The sequence below is a fragment of the Aotus nancymaae genome, unplaced genomic scaffold, assembly GCF_030222135.1.
Source record: "Aotus nancymaae isolate 86718 unplaced genomic scaffold, 86718_ANA_hifiasm-v0.15.2.pri h1tg000073l, whole genome shotgun sequence".
In the NCBI taxonomy this organism is placed as follows: Eukaryota; Metazoa; Chordata; class Mammalia; order Primates; family Aotidae; genus Aotus; species Aotus nancymaae.
Genome location: NW_026988488.1, coordinates 3,415,805 through 3,439,477, shown reverse-complemented (window position 1 = coordinate 3,439,477; position 23,673 = coordinate 3,415,805). Strand labels below are relative to the sequence as shown.

The 23,673-nt window shown below is 40.1% G+C and overlaps 1 protein-coding gene across 3 annotated transcripts; it reads left to right on the top strand.

Annotated features, from left to right (window-relative positions):
• The first annotated feature begins 1,068 nt into the window (after positions 1–1,068).
• Positions 1,069–22,428, top strand: VSIG4 (V-set and immunoglobulin domain containing 4). 3 transcript variants are annotated; one of them, XM_064367738.1, is made up of 8 exons: positions 1,069–1,255; positions 5,489–5,845; positions 6,568–6,849; positions 16,144–16,206; positions 16,740–16,817; positions 19,045–19,149; positions 21,298–21,319; positions 22,207–22,428. In XM_064367738.1, exons 1-8 carry the CDS (start codon positions 1,201–1,203, stop codon positions 22,328–22,330), a joined length of 1,086 nt encoding a protein of 361 aa, XP_064223808.1. In that variant the 5' UTR covers positions 1,069–1,200; the 3' UTR covers positions 22,331–22,428. The 3 variants fall into 3 exon arrangements, with proteins under 3 accessions (XP_064223808.1, XP_012316275.3, XP_064223809.1); XM_012460852.3 differs by having other exon boundaries at positions 21,660–22,428; XM_064367739.1 differs by lacking the exon at positions 6,568–6,849 and having other exon boundaries at positions 21,660–22,428.
• The last annotated feature ends 1,245 nt before the right edge of the window (positions 22,429–23,673 follow it).

Below are 23,673 nucleotides of genomic sequence, written 5' to 3'. Positions count from 1 at the left end.
ATGTCTTCTTAGCCCATGCACAGCTCCAAATCATCTGTATGCAGCCATCCCTTGGCAAGTATGTTTCTTTATATTCCCATTCCTCATCTCTGCACAAACTCCTCACTCCCCTGATCAAGGCCTTTCCTATCCCTCCAATTGAAAAGTAAACTAAGCTTAGATGTTGCTTACAGTGTGGTATGAATTTTTTGGATGTATTTGTGCTTTTGAAAGTGCTTATAGTTTCAAAGCTTAGTAGACAAAGGGCAGCAACAAACCTACTTAGGCTGCTAATGAAATTACAGTCACTCTGAGGACCTGTGAAAAGGAGCAATTTCTGGAGCAGTTGAGCTTTGCTAGGAGGCATAATATCACTCTCTTGTAAGTCAAGAGCCTGTACCCATTGGAAGTCAATGAAAAATTCAACCTATTAGAGCATATCACTAATGGGTTGGTGCACTGGAAGCTTGGCTTAACTTTCCCTTAAAATAAGTAAATAATAAGTTCCTTATGAAAAAGCATGAAGAACTAATGAAAATGAATTATCCTTTGCCACCAGAGAGGTGGAGCCGTTGGAGAAGGTGATTCAAAGAGCTTCCCCCATATGAGATATGAGGCATATTCACCCATATCAGCCTTATCCATTGGCTTGCCAATTATTCAAGCTTTGATATGTAGAAAGCCCTTTAATACACTAAGCTCTTGTACTCCTAAGCCCAAAGGCACCCCACGCCCAACACCCTGTCCATTTGCCTAGGTTGCATAGGCAAGGGTTAACAGTACAACTGATGAAAATTGCATAGGCCAGCAAAGTTGATCTCTTCTCCCTGGGATCACCACAAAGAAAAACACCCCCATACTGGAGTGAGAAGACTCATCTCATAGGTTGCCCTCCAACCAAAATAAACACAGCCTGGGAGATCAAAGACCAGAGAGCCCCACTGGCTCCAGGGAAAATAAAGTCAATACCCTAGCAGGGGGAAGAATTGCTTCACTCACCCTGGAACTTCCAACCCTAGGGAGGTGGGGGAAGGGGGGCACCCCACATGACCTATGCCGAAATAGGGAAGGAAGGGGAATGTATGATGGGACTAGGAGTTTGAGTGAGAGATATAGGGAAGGAACGGAAGTAAGCAGGCACAGACGCTGGTGACCACCAGAAGTTTGAGCCTCTTTGGTAGCAGGAGGCTGGAAGAAAGGACAGAAGGGGCTCTGGCTGTGATGGGGATCTTACTGGGCCTGCTAGTCCTGGGGCACCTAACAGTGGACACTTATGGTAAGGCAGAACGTGGGGTCCTGGCTGCCACTGCTGGCTTAGGCAAAGGCTGGGGCGGGTGGTGGTGTTTAGAAAGCCTGTTCCTGTTGGGCAGGTGAGTATTCTCAGCCAAACTCTGCAGGTTCTCTGAGCCTTCAGCAAAAGGGATGGAGGTAGTTGAAGACTGCTGAAGAAGCCAGGAGGCAAGTTTGGGCAGAATTTGAAAAAGGATTTTCTCTTGGAAAACACTGGCATGATTTTCTAGGGCTTGTATCTCAGGGGCACCAAGAAGGCTCCCAATGACACTCGAATTTTTCCTCCATCTGCTGTCTTATCTAAAATTCTAACATTAGATTTAACCCATCTGCCTTCAAGCTTTGGTCTCTGTTGAAATATACAGACCCCAAAGAAGGAATGTTTTTTAAGAGTTGGATAGGAATACAGAAGTAACCTATACCACCCTTCATTGTCATGAACAAGTGCTCAGAAACATTCAGTAGTGACTAAGATTTCACTGTTCACTACCTTCCCAGACCATCTAGTCTATCAGCAGCTCCAACTGTTAGAAAGTTCTTACTTGTATTGAACTAAATCCAGTTCCCTCTGACTTCCATCCAAAAGCCCCAGCTCCGCTTCTTGGAGCTACACAGAACACAGCTGCTTGCTTGCCCTGTGCCAGCCCTGCAAAGGCCTGAGGACAAATACTGTGTCCCCTTGATTCTTCTCTCCTTCAAGCTGAAAAGCCCCAGCTTTTTCAACTGGTCTTCATAGGACTTGGTTTCTTACCCGCTCCTGGGCTAACTCACTTCCCTATAGGCATGGCTAAATTTGTCTGGGCTGTTTATGGGCTTGACACAAATCCCAAATGAGGATGGACTATTCCATAGTAGTATTATTTCCCTGGAGCTTGGGAAGCTCTATCCTCATTTACACTCCTGAGAAATGAGATGGGTTTTCAGGAAGATAAACCTGTGTAACAGCTAAGTGAGATCCAATATAGGGTAAAGGAGGTTTTTGCTGCTTCCCTACTCTCCCTAGAGAAAAAGGATGGATGGGTGTCAGTTTGGTGTCACTTGTGAAGTCAGTAAGAATCCAGCTTTCCATGGCTGACTCTGATTAGGTTACCCTATCCTGAGACTCTGTGACCCATCAGACTGTAAAATCTCAGAGCTAGAAAACACTCTGGATTAAGTCATCCAAGAGAAAAAATAATGTGCCCCCAAGCCAAAGAGCATTAGTGGCAGAGTTAATGATCCTGAAAAATATTTTTCTTTCTGTAACTACCATATTTCCATTCTCTAGTGGGTTTTATAATGTATCTCTCCACCTTCTCCAAGTCTGCTGGTTTGAGCTAGGGCTCAAGCCTGAGGCTTGAGGGAGGATTTTAGAAATGTTAAATTTAACTCCTGTATGTGTGTGTGTGTGTGTGTGTGAGAGAGAGAGAGAGAGAGCACTCATGTGTCTTGCTCTTTCCCCAGCCTGTGAGATTTCCAGACCTGGAAGCAGGCCTTCCATTTGTATATAGGATCTTACACTATAGACCTGAGGCTCAGGATATGCTGACCCAAGGTCACACAGAGAGATATGTGGTAAGGCAGACCTTGGACTTAGATCAGTGTTATTCCTACTACACCATGCAGTCCTTCACTACCCCCCTGCTCTCATTAGGAGCTCCTACTAGATTCTAGGGGCACCACAAGGAAAGGTAGAAGGTATAAGTCAGTGCTATTGTGGTTAACCTCACTTTGGAGATTGGAGAACACAAGGAGAATACAATGTCCTTTTTCTTGTGATGCCCTGTACCTATAATCCAGTCTCTCTTTATGCAACTAATGAAGAAGGAGGAGAGAAGAACAAGAAAAAGGGGAAGGAACAAAAACAAGGAACAGAAGCATAATGAAAGAATAGGTGGAAGGAATAAAGGAGGAAGAAGAGAAGGAGAAAGAAAAAAGTGAAAGGAGGAAAAATGCCATTTTGGGAACTCCAGTTACCAACTCTGTCCTGTTCATTCTAGGATGGAGGAGTCAAGCCTGACCTACTTCCAGAAGTGATGTTCAAAATTGGGAAGCTAAGACTAGCTAGCAATGTTCTTGACAGACCAGACTGAGCTTTGCGACTATTTCCAGCAAATTCTCAGAGAGGGGAATACAAGCCAGGCCTTGCAGCTCTCCTAAGGTCAGAAGGAAGACACGCATACACATAGATAAAGGCATTTTCAACTGTTCCAGATATCCTCAAAGCAGAATGCTGCTACATTGCCTGAGAGGGGGATGTGAGAATGCTTTTCAGAGAAGAGGAGGGAGATTGGGAAGGTCCAGGGAAAGATTAATGGGAAATAGCCTATTAAACCAAGAGACTCAGATAGTTTTCACAGGGTTTAAAATGGAATGTTTGTGCTTGCACGTGGCCAAAAATATGTATGGGCATGTATGTCCATGAAAATGAAAAGCTGTATCTGCAATCACATGGAGGTGTGAATTATCTATAGCACAGTGAAACCCACTACCTGGTGAAAATTCACCACCAACTGCAATATATAATTATTTAACTTCTATTTCCATTATAGTCTATTAGCACTGGACCACCTAAGATTAGGAGGGACCTTAAAGAGCAATGCTAAAACCCAAACAAAGTCTAGAACTTCCCCAGTCAGCTTAATCCATCCATAGACAGCTCTGATTAATCATAAAGTGCATTTTAAGGCAAACCATCCCTTCTGTGATATGGAAAGCAGAAAAGAGGAACATAAAAATGAATAGAATTAGGAAAACAGAGCAAATCAAAATCTGCCCCTCTTGTGTTCCCATTCGTACATCTGAATTCTGTTCTCTGCCAGACTTGAAACTCCAGGGAGTATGTAGAGGATCTAGCAACAAGAACTTACATTTATTTATTTTTTTCTACTCAAGAGCTTTTTCTTGGCTAAAATATGCTATTGATGTTCTAACAGTCCCTGGTGAGGGCAGAGGCCAGAGACTTGACTTTAGTGTCTCTATTAACAGAAGTTCTGATGCTGGACATTACATTCTAGGAGTTAGAAAGCATACACTCAACCTATCCAAAAGATGTCATCTTTCATCTGCTTGACTGAATACTGAGAATTCTAGGCTCAATAAAAGGCTTTTATTCAGTAATACTTCAGATCTTTGAAACCACCTCTCTTAGGAGAGACATGAATATATTGCCTAAATATACCCACCCCACACTCCTGGTCCCAGTTAAATAACACAAAAGTCTTTCAGAATAAGAGCTTATGAATGGAAAATTCTGATGGGAGGCAATGACTGTTTCAACATCCCCACCTCCTTGCCCCGCCCTCACCTCTAAGGGTTTCCCTCTCAAGCACGGCAAGAAGCAATCTCCCATTGCTTCTATCATCATCTCCACTACAGTCAGCTTCAGGATTTCACTCAGACCCTTTTCCTCTCCAGACCAAGAATGGATGAAATCATTTCCCCCTCAAAATGAAAATTTCCTGTGTATCCTTGCTAAGAACTAAGATAAACCAAAAGGAAAATAAACAAATAAGAGAGAAATTAGAAAGTCAGGCTTACAAACCGCATGTCTCAAACTTAACAATAACTAATGATTTTGTTAAACAGGAATGTATATCCAGACTTCTTCCTCACACCGGGTTCCACTTCAGTATTGCCTTTTGCTGTCTTCCAGAGAATAGCTTAGGGTTGGGAACCTACTCACTGAAGATTTGTAAGGGAACAAGAGAAGATAATAGGGCAGAGAGCCCTTTGTTGCTGAACCCCAAAGCCTCCATGTTTCTCCAGGTGCATATTTACACAAAATAAAATAGTCCAGACCCAATTGCTTAGCATTTTTGCTTCCATATCTCTTTTGGAAAATGTCAAAAGAAATTTTTTCATGGATTTGCAGAATGACAGAGTTGATAGAATGTCTAGAGAGGATACCATCCAAACTCTCCATATTATACATGAAGTAAATTGATCTTCCATGGTAGGAAGATGACTTACCTAGGATCACCTCTATAGCAAGACGATAACATAAAAAAGATTTGAAACTCACAAGATCTGAACAATGTTAAGGGCTTTTATCCTGAAGACTGGTTCTGAATGATGAGAAGGCTGTCAAAGAGTAAAAAGGCACAGGTACACAAAAGTGTGATAGAAAAAAAGTTAAGTGGTGTTTCTCAAAAACCTTTTGAGGTCTTCCACTGCCACTCTAGTTGCCAGGTAGGTATACCATGTATGTTTGCATCTTTCCTCTGTTTTCTCTCTTCAGGCCGTCCCATCCTGGAAGTGCCAGAGAACATAACAGGACCTTGGAAAGGGGATGTGACTATTCCCTGCACCTATGGCCCCCTCCAAGGCTACACTCAAGTCTTGGTGAAGTGGCTGGTACATCGTGGTTCATACCCTGTCACCATCTTCCTACGTGACTCTTCTGGAGACCATATCCAGCAGGCAAAGTACCAGGGCCGCCTACATGTGAGCCACAAGGTTCCGGGAGATGTATCCCTCCAACTGAGCACCCTGGAGATGGATGACCGGAGTCACTACACGTGTGAAGTCACCTGGCAGACCCCTGATGGCAACCAAGTGGTGAGAGATAAGATTACTGAGCTCCGTGTCCAGAAACGTGAGTCACTGTGGGGGTAGGAAAGCACTGATAATCAATGAATCAATAGAGGATGTTATTCTAGAAACTCTTGAAAAACCCAGAGGCCTTTGTTTATCTATACATAGGCTCTCTTCAGGTGTATGTGCTTATCAGATGAAGTGGATAGGCAGAGGATTCTTAGGGTCAGTATTCCAAATTTAAGAAGTGCTGGGAAGGTTTCCTGACCTGTAAATAAATCTCTATCCCTTCAGTTGTCCCAGAAATGCCAGCATTCATAGCCTAGTTACTCTCCTTGCGCTCTGGGCTTTACAACTCAAAAATGAGTATAATTAATTTGTAGATAGATGTTGATAGAGAAACTCTGGGGAAAGGGAGGCAGAGGGTAGCCAGGATAAGTTTGCTGGCTGGACAATTTTACAAAGGTCCAGTCCTGATAATCCAAAACTGCAGATAATCAAAATCTCTACTTGAGCCCTAAAAAAAGCTACATTATTTTTAAAGGTCAGTTGATTTTTACCTCCAAATATTCCAAAACCCCAGATAATACCAAAACGTACCTACCTTCAAGGAAGTCATTTTATTTGTACTGCACTTTCTCTCCTATTTCCTCTAAAGTGGAGCCCCCTTTAGTTCCAGTTGCAGATATATGCATGCCCTTATGCCCTACGAGAATGATTTGGCCTTGTGGTCCCATATCCTTATGACTGCCTAGAGTTTCCTGTCTTGTCTTTTCTTTGCAGTCTCTGTCTCCAAGCCCACAGTGACAACTGGCAGCGGTTACGGCTTCACGGTGCCCCAGGGAATGAGGATTAGCCTTCAATGCCAGGCTCTGGGTTCTCCTCCCATCAGTTATATTTGGTATAAGGAACAGACTAATAACCAGGAACCTATCAAAGTAGGAAATTTAAGTACCTTACTCTTCAAGCCTGCGTTGGTAGCCGACTCTGGCTCCTATTTCTGTACTGCCAAGGGCAAGGTTGGCTCTGAGCAACACAGCGACATTGTGAAGTTTGTGGTCAAAGGTGAGCAGCCCTCTCTCCTGGTGAACATCTTAACAGACCAGCTTGAACCAAAGATACCTCAAAATGTGTCCTTATGCAAAAGAAGAGTTAGGAGGGTAGGGTCTCAAGTAGACAATGGTTGCACAATCACAAAGAAAAATATTTGGAACTGGGGACAACAGACATAGACACATTGCCTCTCATGCCATAGGTTAAGTAGATGAAGATGATAAAGGAAAGAGTGAGATTTACTAGTACATTGTATTTACCAGACACAAAGTACAAGAACTTGACATACATTTTCAAATTAAAGCCCCACGACTGTCCCATGAGATAGTTATCATTACTTTTATTTTATAGAAGAGGACACAGAATCAGAAAGGGGAATCTACTTGCCCGTGGTCTCACAGCAAAGAAGGATAAACCTGGATTTGCAGTCAGATTTCATGCTCTTTTTACTATGTCTGATTATTTCTCACGGTTGAATCTATATCAGACCCTGGGCACCGTTTGAAAGCTGTTGTTTTTTGTTTGTTTGTGTGTTCTGTTTGTTTGTTATTGTTTTGCTTGTTTGATTAGGCTTGATCTAATATATTTACATGCTTTCTTTTAACTTCCCTTCCCCACTAATTGTAAAGTCACATAGACGTTTTGGTTGAAGTATCCTTGAAGATGGACTCTGGTTAATGAAGACTTGACTATTTCTTACAGCACTGTCCTGAGAGCACTACAAACTATGATCGTAGGCTGAGTTTTAAATGAAGAGTCCAACAATGATATGTCCAGATGAATTTTCTTACCTTTCGAGAGATTTCCTTGGAAAGAAAGACACCCCAACAAGGCTACCATTGCCCAAAACATGTTGGAAACTAACTGATTTTAGAGAATTGCCCTCAGAACCATCTGAAAATTATTGTCCTCTTAGGATAGATCTGTATAAGGAGAGTGCGTAAACCTAGTCCAAATGGCTTATCACCATTTGGCCTAGGAGACCGACGTTCGTTTGAAACACCTGTGTTTGCCTGGAGGGATTTGTTTCCCAAAGTTAACTATAGTGAGGATGTGTGTGCTGTAGACCCTGGCTTGTTAGTTTTGAGAGAAACAAGAGTGGTCCGCCCTGAAACTTTATATAAACAGTGTCATAGTTCTCTAAGAGCCAATAGCCTGGTCAAGCAGAGAGGGCAAGGAATGACCAGAAAGCCCAAAAATGTATTCTTTATAAAGAGACTAATTGAACATTCTTGCCTTTCTGTGAGTTGCTTCTTCTCGGACCTTCTAGGCAAGAACTTGCTCACAGTAAACCAGCCTGTCTATTCCTTCTCACAGTCAATGCTTATCAGTGTGCTGTTAAGCAGTGCTCGTCATTGCCCCCTACTGATAGATAAGAAAACTGAGGCTCAGGGAAGTTATTCTCAGCCTTCCACTCCTCCCTGCTCTGTGAGCCAAGGTAATCGTTCCCGGCTACTTCTACCTGCCTCCCTGTCCACCGTAACCTGGTCTCATGAGTCTGATCCCTTTTCACCTCTGCCCTACAGAACTCTCAGCCCTTTGCCCTTCCACCTCACTCTGCACTGTTCTTTATTTCTAGAATGGTCCTGGAGGCCCCACCTCTGCCCATGTTCTTGGACTGCTGAGCTTTGCTGACAAACAAAACAAAACACAGATACGAACTGACTCCACTTTAATTTTATGCCCTGTGACATCCACTGCCTGCCCCCATGCTGTGTGTCAATCTATTTGCTCATCTTTGTCTCATTCCTTGTAGCAGTTTTTCAGAACATTTACACCTTATTTCAGGCCCCCAGCCCTGCTCCTAAAAGATAACGTAACTTCCTTCTTCTATAAGAAGATCTAGGCCCTCTTCAAATGTGAATTTTATCAAATACCCTCCTCTCTGCCTTGATATTTCCCTATAAATTTCCTCCTGGCTAAGAGTAAGGTATGCTTTGCTCCTCTCCACAGCAAGTCCCTTCTCTTGAACTCTTAACACCAACTACTCCAATGCCCTGCAATGTCCTTTATCCTCTACCTAAGCCAAATATATGCATGTATAATATATGTATATATGTCAATATGCAAGCTTAATACATACATATATATGTATGTATATACATATATATAATTTTAAAAAAATCTTTATCCCATCTGCCATCCCATCTCTCCTACGGTCACTACCAACCTTCTCAAGGTAGCTTCCAGCAGCTGAACCTCTGAATTCATTCACCACAAAATAACTTTGTAATCTGGGGTCATCATTAACCTCCATATCACCAAATCTCAAGACCTCTCCATTCATACTTTTCCTCCTCAACATCTCTGTAGTAGTTGATCCTGTTGGCCATTTCTTCTTCCTCAAAATTATTCCAATTACTGCTATCAATGACATAAATTTATCTTGGTTCTCCTAAGACCTTTCTGAATGATCCTTCTTAGACAACTTTGCTGGCTCTTTCTTCATTCACTCCTTAATTGTAAATGTTCTCAAAGACTCAATTCTTATTCACCTCTGCATGCATTTCTATATTATCAAGAAATTTTATTTACTTCTATGACTTCAAGTATCACCTGCAGGCTGGTGACTCTCAAACCATAATATTATCTGTGATTTTTCTTCTGACTGCTAGATCCCAGTGTCTAGTTACCTTCATAAAAGCTTCATTTCTAATTACAGCCTGTTCAAAACTGAATGTATATTTTACTCACCAAATCTCTTCCTCAAACCTGTTAGAAAACACAGCAATATCTTTGACTCCTCCTTTTCCTTTACCTCACATGGTCAAGTAATCATCAAGATCACCAAGTACTGGGAATTCACCTACTGAATCAGATCCTTTATAAGGTCTTCCTTTCTTTTCCTACACCCTCATGGTCTCATATTTAAAAAAAAAAAAAATTTCAATCATCTTTTAAATGCTCTCTCCATGTTTATACATTCTTATGAAATAATCAACTTATTCAATATTTATTGAGTACACACTTTATGTCCCTAGATTATAAAATTCAAGAGTGCAAAATTCTACCTGTCTACTTCATGGCTGTTCTCCAGAGTCCACCAAAGTATTTGGCACAAGAAGACACTAGACACCAGATGAATACTATATTTATTAATGGATGGGCAAAATATGCTACTCCTTCACCTTCAAAAATCCTACCACACTGCTGTCAGAATTATTTCCCCAAAAAACAGACTGAACAATTTTCACTCCTGTTCAAGGAAGTAAACCTTTCTTAAAAGGTGTGTAACCTTCTGTTACACCCCATGTATCCTTCCAACCAAAGAACAAAGCCCAAACTCTTTTACTCTGTTTTCAGTCTACCTGTGCAGCCTTATCTACTAACATGTCTCTCCACATCTAAAACATAGCATGCTGTTTCCTCTGACTGCAGTATTACTCCTCCTTCTCAGCCTAAAGAAATTCTATTGACCTGTCACTGATATCTTCTTTTTGCATTGAGATATACCTCACATTCTTTAAAAAAATCAACATTTAAAGTATACAATTAGGTGGTTCATATGTTTGTGCAACTGTCACCATTACCTAATTCCAGAAAATTTCAATCACCCTAAAAGAAAACTCTGCACTCATTAAGCAGTCAGTTTTATTCCCCTATCCCTTAACTCCTAAAAACACTAATCTACTTTCTGTCTCTAAGGATTCACACATTATGAATTTTTTATATAAATTGAAGCATACAATACATGACGTTTGTTGCCTGTTTTCTTCCACTTAACATAAAGTCTTCAAGGTTCATTCATGCTGTAGCGTGTATCAGTACTTCACCCTTCTCATTGGTAAATAATATTCCATTGCATGGATATGTCACATGTTATTTATCCATTCTTCAGTTGATGGGCATTTGGGTTTTATCTACATTTTTGGCAATTATAAATAATACTGCTATGATTAATCATGTAAAAGTTTTCGTGTGGGCATATGTTTTTAATTCCCTTAAGATATATGACTGACTGGAATGCCTAGGCCATAAAGTAATTCCATGTTTAACTTTTTGAGGAAGTTTCAAACTCTTGCCCAATGTGGCTGCTCAATTTTCCTTTTCCATGAGTAATATATGAGGGTTGCAATTTCTCCACATCCTCACCAGCACTTCTTATTTTCTGTTTTATTTTTTAGATTATAATCATCCTAGAGGGTTTGAAGTGCTATCTCGTGGTTGTGATTTGCATGTCACTGATGACTAATAATATTGATCAGTTTTTTACGTTATTATTGGAGAACTACTTTTTCAAATACTTTACTCATTTTAAAACAGGGTTGTTTGCTTTTTCGCTGTTGAGTTATAAGAGTTCTTCATATATTTGGAATACTAGACCCTTATCAGATATTTTATTTGCAAATATTTTCTGATTTTGTATATTGTATTTTCCCTTTCTTGATAATGTTCTTTGAGGAGGTAAGGTGTTTAATTTTGATAAAGTTCAACTTATCTATTTTTTCTTTTGTTACTTGTGTTTTTGGTGTCATATGTCATAATCTGTTGCCAAACTCAAGTTCATGAAGATTTATCCTTTTGTTTTATTTTATGAGTTTTATAGTTGTAGCTCTTACATTTGTGTCTTTGACCCATATTCAGTGAATTTAGTGTGAAGTAGGAGTCCAATCTCACTCTTGTCCATGTGGCTATTCAGTTGTCCCAGCATCATTACCTGAAGAGACTGTACTTTCCCATCATACAGTCTTAGCAGCCTTGTTGAAAATCAATGATTAATGATATGTAAGCTTATTTCTAGACCCTCAATTGATTAAATTTGTTTCTAGGTATTAGTTTTCATGCGATTGTAATGGAATTTTTTCTTAATATCATTTTTTGATTGTTCATTGTTAATGTAGAGAAATACAACTGATTTTTGTGCATTGTTCTTGTATCCTGCAACTTTGCTGAACTAATTGATTGGCTCTAGTCATTATTTTGTGGATTTTTAAGAATTTTCTATATATGACTATGTCATCTGAAAATGGATATAGTTTTATTTCTTCCTTCCCAGTCTGTATGACTTTTATTTATTTTTCTTGAATCATTTATCTGGCTAGTACTTCCAGTATAATGGTGAATAAACATCCTTGTCTTGTTCTTGATCATACAGGAAAAGCATTCAATTTTTCACAATTAAGTTTGATGTTAGCTATGAATTTTTTGTAGATGTCCTTTATCAGGTTGAGAAAGTTTCCTCTATTCCTAGTTTGTTGAATATTCTTATCATGTGAGAGTATTTTATCATGTAACGATTGTGTCAAATACCTTTCCTGTGTCTATTGTGATGATTGTGTGCCTTTCCCCTTTTATTCTTTTTTTGATGGCTCTGCTTTCATATTAGAGTAATATTGATCTCATATACTGAGTTTAGAAGTATCATCTCACTAATTTTTTGAAATAATTAGTAAAGATTTAGCATTAATATTTCTTTAAATGTTTGATAAAATTCACAAGTGAAGCCACATGTGCTGGGCTTTTCTTTGTTGGTAGTTGTTCAGTGAGCAATTCAATTTTTTTCCTTGTTCAAAGTGTATCTTTTCAAGTTTTTTATTTCTTCTTCAAAAAATAATTTTTGTTATTTATTACTAATTTCATTTCATTGTGGCTGGAAAATATACTTTGTATTATTTTGGTTTATACAGATTCACTGAGATTTGTTTTAGAACCTAACATATGGTCTATTCTAGATAATGTTCTATGTACACTTGAAAATAATGTGTATTCTGCTGTTTGTTGTGTGTATTCTGTATATATGTATTAGGTCTGGTTGGTTAACAGTGTTGTTCAAGTCTTTAACTCCCTTGCTGATCTTCTTTCTAGTTGTTCTGTCTGTAATTAAAAGTAGGGTGTTAAAATCTCAAGCTATTATTGTTCAGTTGTCTATTTCTTCCTCCAATTATATCAGCTTTTGCTTTATGTATTTTGTGGTTGTGCTGTTAGAAGCATTTCTGTTTGTAATTAAAGTGCCTTTATGATGGATTGTTTTATCATTATAAAATGTCCTTTCTTGTCTCTTCTAAGAATTTTTGTCTTAAAGTCTATTTTGTCAAACATTACTATAGGCAGTTCTATTTTGGTAACTGTTTGTGTGGTATATCTTTTTCTGTCCTTTTGCTTTCAAATCACTCATATTTTGAACCCTAAGTGTGTGAAACATATAGTTAGATTGTTTTTTAAACCACTATGCCAATCTCTGCCCTCAAATGTGAGTTTAATCCATTTACATTTAATGTAACTACTAATAAGATATTACTCATGCCTGGTATTTGCTATTTGTTTTCTATGTATCTTATGTATCTCTTATTTTTCCATTCCTGTACTACTGCTATCTTTAGTGTTAAGCAGATAATTTCTAGTGTAGTAGGTAACTCCTTTGTTGTTTACTTTACTACATACCTTGAATACTTTTGGTAGTTTCTCTGGATATTGCCATTAATTCTTAGTCTACAATTTAATTTGGATTTATACTAACCTGATTTCAATAGCATACAAAAACTTTGTTTCTATATAGTTTCATACCTCCTTCTTCAATGTTGTTATTAGAAAAAAAAACATCTTTGTATATTATAATCACATCAACATAGATTTATAATTATTTATTTATGTGGTATCTTGTCAATCAGGAAAAGAAGTTACAAACAAAAAATACATCTATGCTCTACACCTTTGCTGGTGCCTTTTAATTTTTTTTTTCATGTTGATTCAAATTACTATCTACTTTCCTTCTATTTCAGCCTAAAGAATGCTCTTTAATATTTCCTATAGGTCAGATGTGCTGATGATTAATTCTCTCAGTTATTGTTTATCTGGGAATGTCTTACTTTTTCCCTCTTTTTGAAGGGTAGTAATAATATAGAATTATTGATTTATAGGGTATCTCTTTCAATACTTTAACTATTTCATCCTACTGTCTTCTGATCTCCATCATTTCTAATGAGAAATCATCTATTAATCTTATTAAGAATCCCCTATACATGATGAGTTGCTTCTCTCTTTCTGCTTTCAGTATTCTCTCTTTGGCTTTGGCTTTCCATTATGATGTGTCCAGGTGTGGATATTTTTTAGTCTATCATACTTAAAGTTTGTTGAGCTTCTTAGATTTTGAGATTATTGTTTTTCATCAAACTCAAATATTTTCTCACATTATTTCCTCAAATATTCTGTCTTTTTCTCTTATCCTTGTCTACTATGACTCTCATTACATGTATGTTGGTAAACTTGATGGTATCCTACAGGTCTCTGAGGTACAGTTCATTTTTCTTTGTTCATGAATTTTCATTCCTATTACTCTAACTGAATATCTTTAATAGTCATATCTTCAAGTTTACTGTCTTTATTATGCTTGCTCAGATCTGATTTAGTGAATTTTTCTACCCTTTAGTGAAGTTTTCCTTTTAGTTATTGTTTTTCAACTCCAGTATTTCTATTTGGTTTATTTTTAAAATATCAGTCTCTTTATTGATATTATCTATTCTGTTTGAATCATTTCCATTCTTTCTTTTTGTTATTTAGACATGTTTTCCTTTTTTTTTTAACATATTTTAATTGCCTTTTCGACTAAATACAACATCTGTACTTCCTTGGAGGCAGTTTCTATTAATTGACTTTTTACCTGTTTATGGGATACACTTTCTTGTTTCTTTGCATGTCTCATATATTTTTGGTTAAATATTGGAATTTTTAAGCAACACAATGTGGCAACTGTGAAAATCAGTTTCACTTTCTCCTTGGGGCTTGTTGTTGACATTCTTTGTTGTAGCAGTTGTTTTTTGTTTAGTAACTTTTCTGAACTTTTTCTGTTTAGTTGTCTTCTGTCTTCTTTGTCATGGATGGACACTGAAGTTTTTACTTTGTTAGCTTCGTGGTCAGCTAATAATTAGACAGAGATTTATTTATTTATTTATTTATTTTTAGATGGAATATTGCTCTGTCACCAGACTGGAGTGCAGTGGCATGATCTTGGCTCACTGAAACCTCCAACTCTGGGTTCAAGTGATTCTCCTGCCTCAGCCTCCCAAGTAGCTGGAACTACAAGCGCACACCACCACGCCCAGCTAATTTTTGTATTTTTAATAGAGACGGGGTTTCACCATGTTGGCCAGGATGATCTTCACATCTTGACCTCGTGATTGACCCACCTTAGCCTCCCAAAGGGCTGAGATTACAGGTGTGAGCCACTGCACCTGGCTGGAGATTTATTTAAATGCCTGGAACAAATAAATCTCCTAGTCTTTACCAAAAAGCTGTATTGCTTTTTGAGTCCTGTCTTCAATACTAAACCAGGCAGTTTTCAACTGTGCCACAGCCATCACTTCCTGCTTATGCAGAACTTCTAACCTAGCCAGAGGGAGCAGCTTATGGTTCTCTCATGTCTTTCCTGAGCAGGCACACAGCCCTATGCTTGTGTGTGGCCTTCTAGCTTCCCAGAACTGTGTCAGAACTTTTCAAAATCCCTATGGAAATCTTATTCTTCAACGCTTTTTAAGGCTATTTTGGTTCGTTTTTTGTTTCTCTCAGCTATTATGCATTGCCTCAGGCAGCTGTGTGACAAATGCTACCCCATTCCTGAGGAGAGGCTCTTAGCACTGAGTGACCATTAAAAAAACTCTTTTGAGTCAGGTCTTTCAGGGAACCACCAGACAGGCCAAATAATGGCAATTGTTCAAAAATGAAGTTTGTTGGGCTTACTCCAGCACCTGGAATAAGGTTGGTTCTATGTTCAAGATTACCTCTGAGCTAGAAGGGGTAAGGGGACTAGAATAAGTTAAAACAACTTAAAGCTCGTTGTTCTTACCAAAACTGCAGTATTTTTCTTCCATAAATCCTCACTAAGTTGCTGCAAACCTTTGGCTAATTTGCAAAATTCTGAAAAAAATTGATTGTATCAAATTTTGCATTATTTTACTGATTTTGTTAAAGGGTAAATTTCTGGAGGTTATTATGCCACCATTTTCATTAATGCCACCCATTGCCCCCTTCTTTGTAATACTTTCTAAGTTTCTCTCAAGAGAATTAATTACTAAGTCTTAGCTAGAAGTTAGTAAAAATAAAATATATTTTCCCATACAAGTTGACTAACCCTCTGAACTCTAGCTACAGGTTCCTTCGAGATCTATGAATCTTGGTTTAAAAATTCTCTTCTAGATTGATGTATGAAAGATAAACAAGCAACGCAGGACTTACCAGCATCATAACAGAAGGGTTGAGACAAGTCCAAGTATGGACCTGACTGGCCTTTACTTACTTCCCAATTCCCCTAGGGCATTAAGATATTCACCCAAGGGTACAAGATCCCTTGAATGGGTTCCCTTTTCCTTGCAGACTCTTCAAAGCTACTCAAGACCAATACTGAGGCACCTACAACCATGAGATACCCCTTGAAAGGTGAGTTTTACTAGGGTTTGAGGGAGTCATAGAGGTCCAAAATGATGTCATGGTAGCCAAGGAAGGAATCACAATGCCATTGAATGGCTAATAAACAGTCACTTGATTTCTCAGAGAGAACATAGCAGTAAAGGAATGGAAACAAAAGAAAGGTAACAATGAGAAAGGTAACAATGGTGAATATATACACTTCTTTTTGGAAACTTCTGAGGCAAAAGGAAGGAGAGAGTTAGAATACTCCATTGGAAATACAAGAAAAAAGAACACTGAATTCTATTCTGCTCCTAATTTGACTTGCTGTGTGACTTTGGGTATATTATCTCCCCTTGATGGGACTTCTTCTCACTTCCCACTCCTAACAGTAAGAAATGAAGATGCCTCATCTCATGGTACTAGTGGTTGATAACATGGCCAGGCACTCTGGAAGGTCCAGCACAAATGGCTAGAGAAGGACTCCAACCTTTGCAATCATCTCCTACCTCTCAGCTTTTTGATAGAAAAGAGATCTCTGACCCTATTCTTTATATTCATAGTAACATCTACAGTGAAGCAACCCTGGGACTGGACCACTGACACGGATGGCTACCTTAGAGAGACCAGGGCTGGGCCAGGTAAGAACACTGTCAGGATTTCTATCTTTCCTTCTTGACTCTAAGCTTTGTGACTAAAACGTCCCATTATGAACACTGTTCTACAGAATTGAACTCTGCAAATCATTACCTGCTATGTACCAAGCAATGGTCAAGGACATGAGGATGGGTGAGGTGGGTGGGAGGTAGAGGGAGAAATATAGATCCAGGGATGAGCAAACTCAGAATGAGGTTAATGGCAGTGGTAAATGTGTCCTTTATTTAGTTCTCAGTTTCCACAGTAATATACTTTCCCAATATTCTGAACAAGAATAGGGATAGGGCCATTATGACATCATGACCTCAGCCAGGTAAGGATAATGGCAGAGTCTCATTACTTGAGCTCTTAACCAGGGTTCTTCAAGCAGCTCAAAGCTGCTTTGTGATTCCTCCAAGGCCTTAAAGATTCCCAAGTCAGGGTCTCAGAGATTCAAATCCCAAGTAAATCTTTTGTGTTTCACCTGCATCTGATAGTCAAATGGTATGCGCTGACATGACTACATCGACTGTTGAAATAATAGAACACTCTCACACAAATTGATAATTAGCTGCTCTCCTTAACCCCTGAGCACTCCATTATCACCTGGGCTGCCTTTGCCCATTACTCAGAACTCTCTAGATCACTCCGATGGTCATGCAACAAAAGGTATACTGAGGAATCTCTAAGACTCCAGATCTACAGCAGGCATCTGTTGTGATTGGTTGGAATTAAATAGTTTGATAACTCTCACTCCTGGTACTCATTCTCTGGCTGTGTATAATTGAGAGTGGACTTCCAAATGCTCTTTGTACCTTTCCTTTTCTGCTTTTGGCTATCTCTGGGCATAGCTCAAACCTGTTTTATGTGCCACGTTTGCATTGCCATCTTTGGCTTCAAGACTTCCATAGCTCTATTCATCTCCCAGAAGAATATCTATTGGGAGAAGAGAAGTTAGAAAATGCCTCATGAAGAATTGATTTAGAAAATGAGAAAATAATCTTGTACAAAGTCTAAGTTCTCAGATGTTGGGTCTGTGCCCTATTTTCTCTGAAAATCTTTCTCAAGTTTTTCAGTAGTTGACTCTCTTTTAAAGAGAATATATCTTTGATTTGTAGCAGCTTATAACTTGAATTCTCTTAGTTCCAACAAGACACTCTGAGGACCACAAATACCAGATTCCTAGGACATAATATCTTCGAGTCTCATGAAAACAAGCCAGCTGCAACAATAAATCCTAAGTACACTGAGATTCCTTTCCATATGCCTCTCTATCCCAGATCTAGCCTCTTAGATTCAGAATATTATAGCGGAAAGTGCATTAGACTTCACCCAATCTTTTCATTTAACTTACGGGGAAACTAAGGCCTAGTGACAATCAAGGATTTGGCTAAGGTCACTGTATTCATTTTTCCACAGCTGCTGTAAAAACTTACCCCAAACCTAGTAGCTTAAAGCAACATAAATATATTATCTTCCACTTCTGGAGATAATTCTGACACAATTATCACTGAACTAAAATCAAAGTGTCAGTCAGAAAGGCTGTGTTCCTTTTGGAGGCTTTGGAGAAGAATCTTAATAAGGTATGTAGCATTTTTGGTGAAGCTGGAAAATCAGGATATTAGTTTCTTTCTTTTTTTTTTTTTTTGAGACAGTTTTGCTCTTGTAACCCAGGCTGGAGTGCAATGGCACAATCTCGGCTCACTGCAACCTCTGCCTCCCAGGTTCAAGGGATTCTCCTGCCTCAGCCTCCCAAGTAGCTGGGATTACAGGCATGTGCCACCATACTTGGCTAATTTTCTATTTTTAGTAGACACAGGGTTTCTCCATGTTGGTCAGGCTAGTTTCGAACTCCTGACCTCAGATGATCCACCTGCTTCAGCCTCCCAAAGTGGTGGGAATTACAGGTGTGAGCCACTGCGCCTGGTCTTATTTTCTTTTTTCTAAGGGAAAGTGAAAATCCTCTATTTTGGCCCTATAGAAAGCATGGAGAACTAGCTCAAGTGCCCAGGCAAATCAGCCAACCAGTGAATCTGGAAGAATCTGGCATCTCTTTCTCAAGTCCTTCTCATGGACCTGGAGTTTAGTTTGTCTCTCTGGCTAACTAAGAAGGTTAGGAGAATATGGAAAAAGGAAAAAAAAAAGGTCTGGCCTAGTCTGCTCTGTTCCTTAGAGTACTTGTTTCTGGCCTTATTTTCAACCAGATACCACTCGATCTTGTTTTACCCCTAGGAAAGAGCATGCCTATCTTTGCCATCGTCCTCATCATCTCCTTGTGCTGTATGGTGGTTTTTACCATGGCCTATATCATGCTCTGCCGGAAGACGTCCCAACAAGGTGAGTGATGAATATGAGAAGGTGGCTTTGGCTCATTTATTCTTTTTGTCAGTATATTTGAACCTAAACTCTGTATCAGGCATTGTGTTAGGCACTTCAAGAAGCTCCCAGCCTAGTTCAGGAGTGAGGGTTGGAGTGCAAAGACACAGACGTTCAGGCAAACAATGGCATAAGACTTACAGAACTAAATGCACTAGTCTTTGGTACTCAGTCAAGTACAACCATCTTTTAATGAGTCATTGTAATGATACAAGAGAAGGTAAAGTCACAATCTCTGCCTTCAAGTTTCTTACAATTTATTTAGGAGATTCAAGGTAGAAACATGGAATTTATCAATAACAACACATAGCAATAAAGGCTATGAGTTCAAAACCTAGAGAAGACAATTAATACTAAAGGGATCCAGAGGAGAAGAGAATCATTTAAGGCTTGAGTAATTAGCAAGGGATTTCAGAAGGAGGAATATCTTAGACCACATTTTAGAGGATGAAAGTAATTCGTAAGGGGACACTATTTGAGGAAGAGAGAACTAAGTTGTAAAGACCTAAAAGACAACTGAGAGTGGGGTCATCAATAAAAAAAATTCTGTAGATGGGCAACAGGGAAGTACCGTGGGAAAGAGAAGCTTATTCCTGATTGTAGAAGGCCTTGAATGCCAGGTTAAATAATTTGGACTTTCTTCACTAGGCCTTGTAAGGGCACTAAAAGTCACCAAATTTTTCAAGCATGGAAGTGGTATAATGACAGCACAGTTGTCAGTCATTTAAAAACTATGAGCCAACAGAGGAGGAAAACGAATATTGAGATGTTTGTTTCTAAAAGGAAAAAAAAACCCTAGCTGTCTCTCAATACCCAGCGCACTGGTCATTTTCCCTAGCGTTAGTTTGTGTTATTTTCTGCAGTATCTCTTAGTCCCAAACAGCCTGATTTTTACCATGGGTCTCATGGATTTCCACCATCAGAAGGGAGCCTTGAGTATCTCCTTCTCTCAGATCTCAAGTATAAGCTCTGGCTTTGGCCAGTTGGCATGGCTATCACCATGAGGCTGAACATGAGAGCAGAGATACCTCACATGGCCACAAACTCCAGGGGCACTAAAAGGAGAGTATTTCTCATATAGTCTCGATGAGGTTGGGCATAAATGGTAACCACATTAAATTTTTTCTCTCTTAAAAACTTTCCTTGGCTTCTCATGGCCCAGGGAATAAAGGTCAAAATGTAGCATTCTATTCAATGCTCTCTGTGATCTTGCTCTAGCCAATTTTCTAACATCCATCATTTCCTTATACCTGGTCTCATTTCCAGAATTTTCTCTTTCCTAATTCTCTATAAGGAAGATAGCTTTAGGGCATCAATTTAATTTCATATAATTACTGAGCATCTATTGTGTGACAGGCATTGGGCATATTAAGATGAAAAAGACATGACCCTTGCAGTACAGGAGCTCATAGGCCAATGGGGGAGGTAAGACACAGAAATGCAGGGCTCTAGCACAAGGCAGAAGTCCTGTGGCTTGCCTTGTTTACTTTGTTGTCGTTTAATGCTTGCATTTCCAGTTGCAGCCCAGAAAAATTATAAGCACCTAGAGGACAGTACCAAAAAATATCTATCTTTGTATCAACCTAAGCCTTTGAGGCTGTATGGAATATAGGACACTATTTTAGACACTAGGGGGCAATGGTGACCTATTCCATGGGTTTTCCTGGGTATATGGTAGGGGTGACTGCATTTGGGAATGGCTTGGGTCATGGTCATTGGCATCAGGCTAATCCAGCCCCTTCTTCCTGGTCTCTGGTCTGACAGTCAAGTTTCCCACAAGGACTCTCTGGGGATCTTTGGGGAGATTTCTGGGTAAAGAGCAGGTCCATTTCCAGTGCCCTCCCCAAACCCATACCCAGAAACTGCTCCAGCCCAATATCCTGAGTCAGAGATGACAAAAAGGCTGTGCTTTTCCTTCCTTTCCCTGATAAATCTGCATCATTGTGTTTCAATTCACCTCTCCCATACCTCCCAGTTGTTGGAAAGCTGAGACATAAAATCCCCTTCTCTGTACCCTTCCCTCATCTTTTGACTGGTACCCATGGTCCACGCTTGACCCTTGTCCACTTGCCATGAAAACTTCTGACATGATTCCTCCTTCTTTTCTAGAGCATGTCTGTGAAGCAGCCAGGTAAGAAAGCCTCTCCTCTTCTATTTTTGACCCCTTCCCTGCCCTCAATTTTGATTATTGGTGGGAAACGTAGAGGAAGGGGGGTGTGGCACAGACCGAATCCTAAGGCCAGAGGCCTTCAGGGTCAGGACATAGCTTTCTCCTCTCTCTCAGGCACCTCCTGAGGTTGTCTTGGCCCTCTGAACACAAAGGATAATTTAAATCCATCAGCCTTCTGCTCCCAGAATCTTTGGGAGGCAGGATCCTGAGAATTAACTGGCAAGAATTGAGGCAGAAGGGTGGGAAACCAGGACCCCAACCCGAAGCCCCTTCTTATGAGTGGTGGGCTCTTGGGCCATAGGGTGCATGCCAGGGAGGCCGACGACTCTGGAGAAACCATGAGGGTGGCCATCTTCGCAAGTGGCTGCTCCAGTGATGAGCCAACTTCCCAGAATCTGGGCAACAACTACTCTGATCAGCCCCGCATAGGCCAGGAGTACCAGATCATCACCCAGATCAATGGTGACTACACCCAACTGCTGCACACAGCTGCACGCAGTTCCTCTGTATTATGAGTTTCTGGCCACTGAGGCAAGAGTGTCTGTTAAAAATGCCCCACTAGGCCGGGATCTGCTGACATAATTGCCTGCTCAGTCCTAGCCTTCTGCATAGCCGCCTTCCCTGCTACCTATCTTCATGAATAGCCTCAAATTTCTGCCCTGCCAATACTGGGGCCCCTGGGAGTCACTGGCTTTGCTTTAGAATTTGCCAGATGCATTTCAAGTAAGTCAGCTGCTGGATTTGGCCCTGGGCCCTTCTAGAATCTCTGCCTGGGGCTTCTGGTATTCCTCTCTAAACACCAGAGGGAAGATACCCATAGCACTAGGACTTTACCATCATGCCTACAGGCAGTATTCAACTTTGGCATCTTGCCACCAGAAGACCAGCGGGAGACTCAGCTCTGCCAGCTCAGAGGGCCAGCTGCACCCAGGATCATTTCTGTTTCTTCAAGGCCAGACATCTTTTAATTGAGATTGTCATATCACAGACCAGGGTTCAGTTCTGCTCCTGCACTGAAAGTCTAATGTTCTGACTCTTAATGCTCAATAAATAGCTAATCATAACAGCAATCTCAGTTGTGTTGTTCTTCTCTCATGGTATGGTAGGACCTACTAAACGTAATTAAAGTGAGACTAGTTAAGATGGTTGGGGCCCCTGAGAGTATGGATGTCGCTTTTGCTTTTTTGGTCTTTCCCCTTCCCACACATGCCACTCCTACTTTACTCCACTGTTAAGCCCAGCTGGAACACAGTGAATATTTGATTACATAGTACTCCCCTGGCTTCCATTACCCCATTTATCATCCTGCCAGGTCCACCTGGACAATTCTTCCCACATCAACTGGAAGCCTGGAAAAGAAAAAGTCCTTCTGTCTCGGGGGACTACGAATGCAGAGATGAAGGGATTTCCTTCTTTCCAAAGTAAGGATGCACCACTCCCAAGGATTTCACCTCTCTGAATCTTAAAATCTTGGGGGTAGTTGCATTTTTCACAGGTTATCTTCTTTAAGCCATTTCTCACAATGTGAGGTGGGGTAAGAGCAAGAAAGCCTTTCTCTTCCAGCAGGAATAGGGTTAGGGGAGAGAGAGAGAAAGAGAGAGAGTGTTTGTGTGTGAGTTTGTATGTGCACATAAGTTCCTGCACCTTTAAATAAGGCTCCTCTGTGAGAACCTGTTCTGACCCAGGTCTACACAGCTTTCTTTTCCCCATGTAATTAATGTCAAATCAACTTCTGCACTCTTCAAAGAAGCTGCCATGTTGCTACTTCTGGTTCCCATGCAGCCCCACGGGCAGCTCATGTTTCACAAGGAGCTGCTCTCCTTTTGCGATGATTACAGATGTCAAAATAGTACACAAAAGTAACAAAAAGGAATCCGCCCCTTCACTAACATGCCAGATCCAGGGTAAAAACCTCAACATTTTCCTCATTCCAGATGCTGGCTTCACCTAGTTGGTGAAAGGAATAACTCTTTCTTCCCCATGGTGCTTACAAGCCTCTGAAATAGGGCCTCCACCCGGTGGAAACCTCACCTTCCTGCATGAAACAACTCTGTGTCCAGTCCCTACAGCCTTTGAAAATACCCATTATCTTTCCCTGCTACCCCTCGAAAAATGAGTTTCAGGTGTTGGGGAGAGAATCCTGATTGCATTTTCACTGGTAAAACGAGCCACAAATCCAGGCACACTTCTCCCTAAGAGCTAAGGACTCCCAGGAATATCTCAAAATCATTCATCTTAAAGAGCCTAGAGATTGCTGATTCTAATACTCCCATATTAGAGATGAGAAAATGAAGCTCAGAGAGGAACAACAACCA

Coding starts and splice junctions, on each gene's coding strand:
- VSIG4 (XM_012460852.3), top strand. CDS start 1,201: ATGGGGATCTTACTGGGCCTGCTAGTCCTGGGGCACCTAACAGTGGAC. Junction 5,846..6,567: donor TGAGCTCCGTGTCCAGAAAC/GTGAGTCACTGT, acceptor TTTTCTTTGCAG/TCTCTGTCTCCAAGCCCACA. Junction 16,207..16,739: donor CATGAGATACCCCTTGAAAG/GTGAGTTTTACT, acceptor TTATATTCATAG/TAACATCTACAGTGAAGCAA.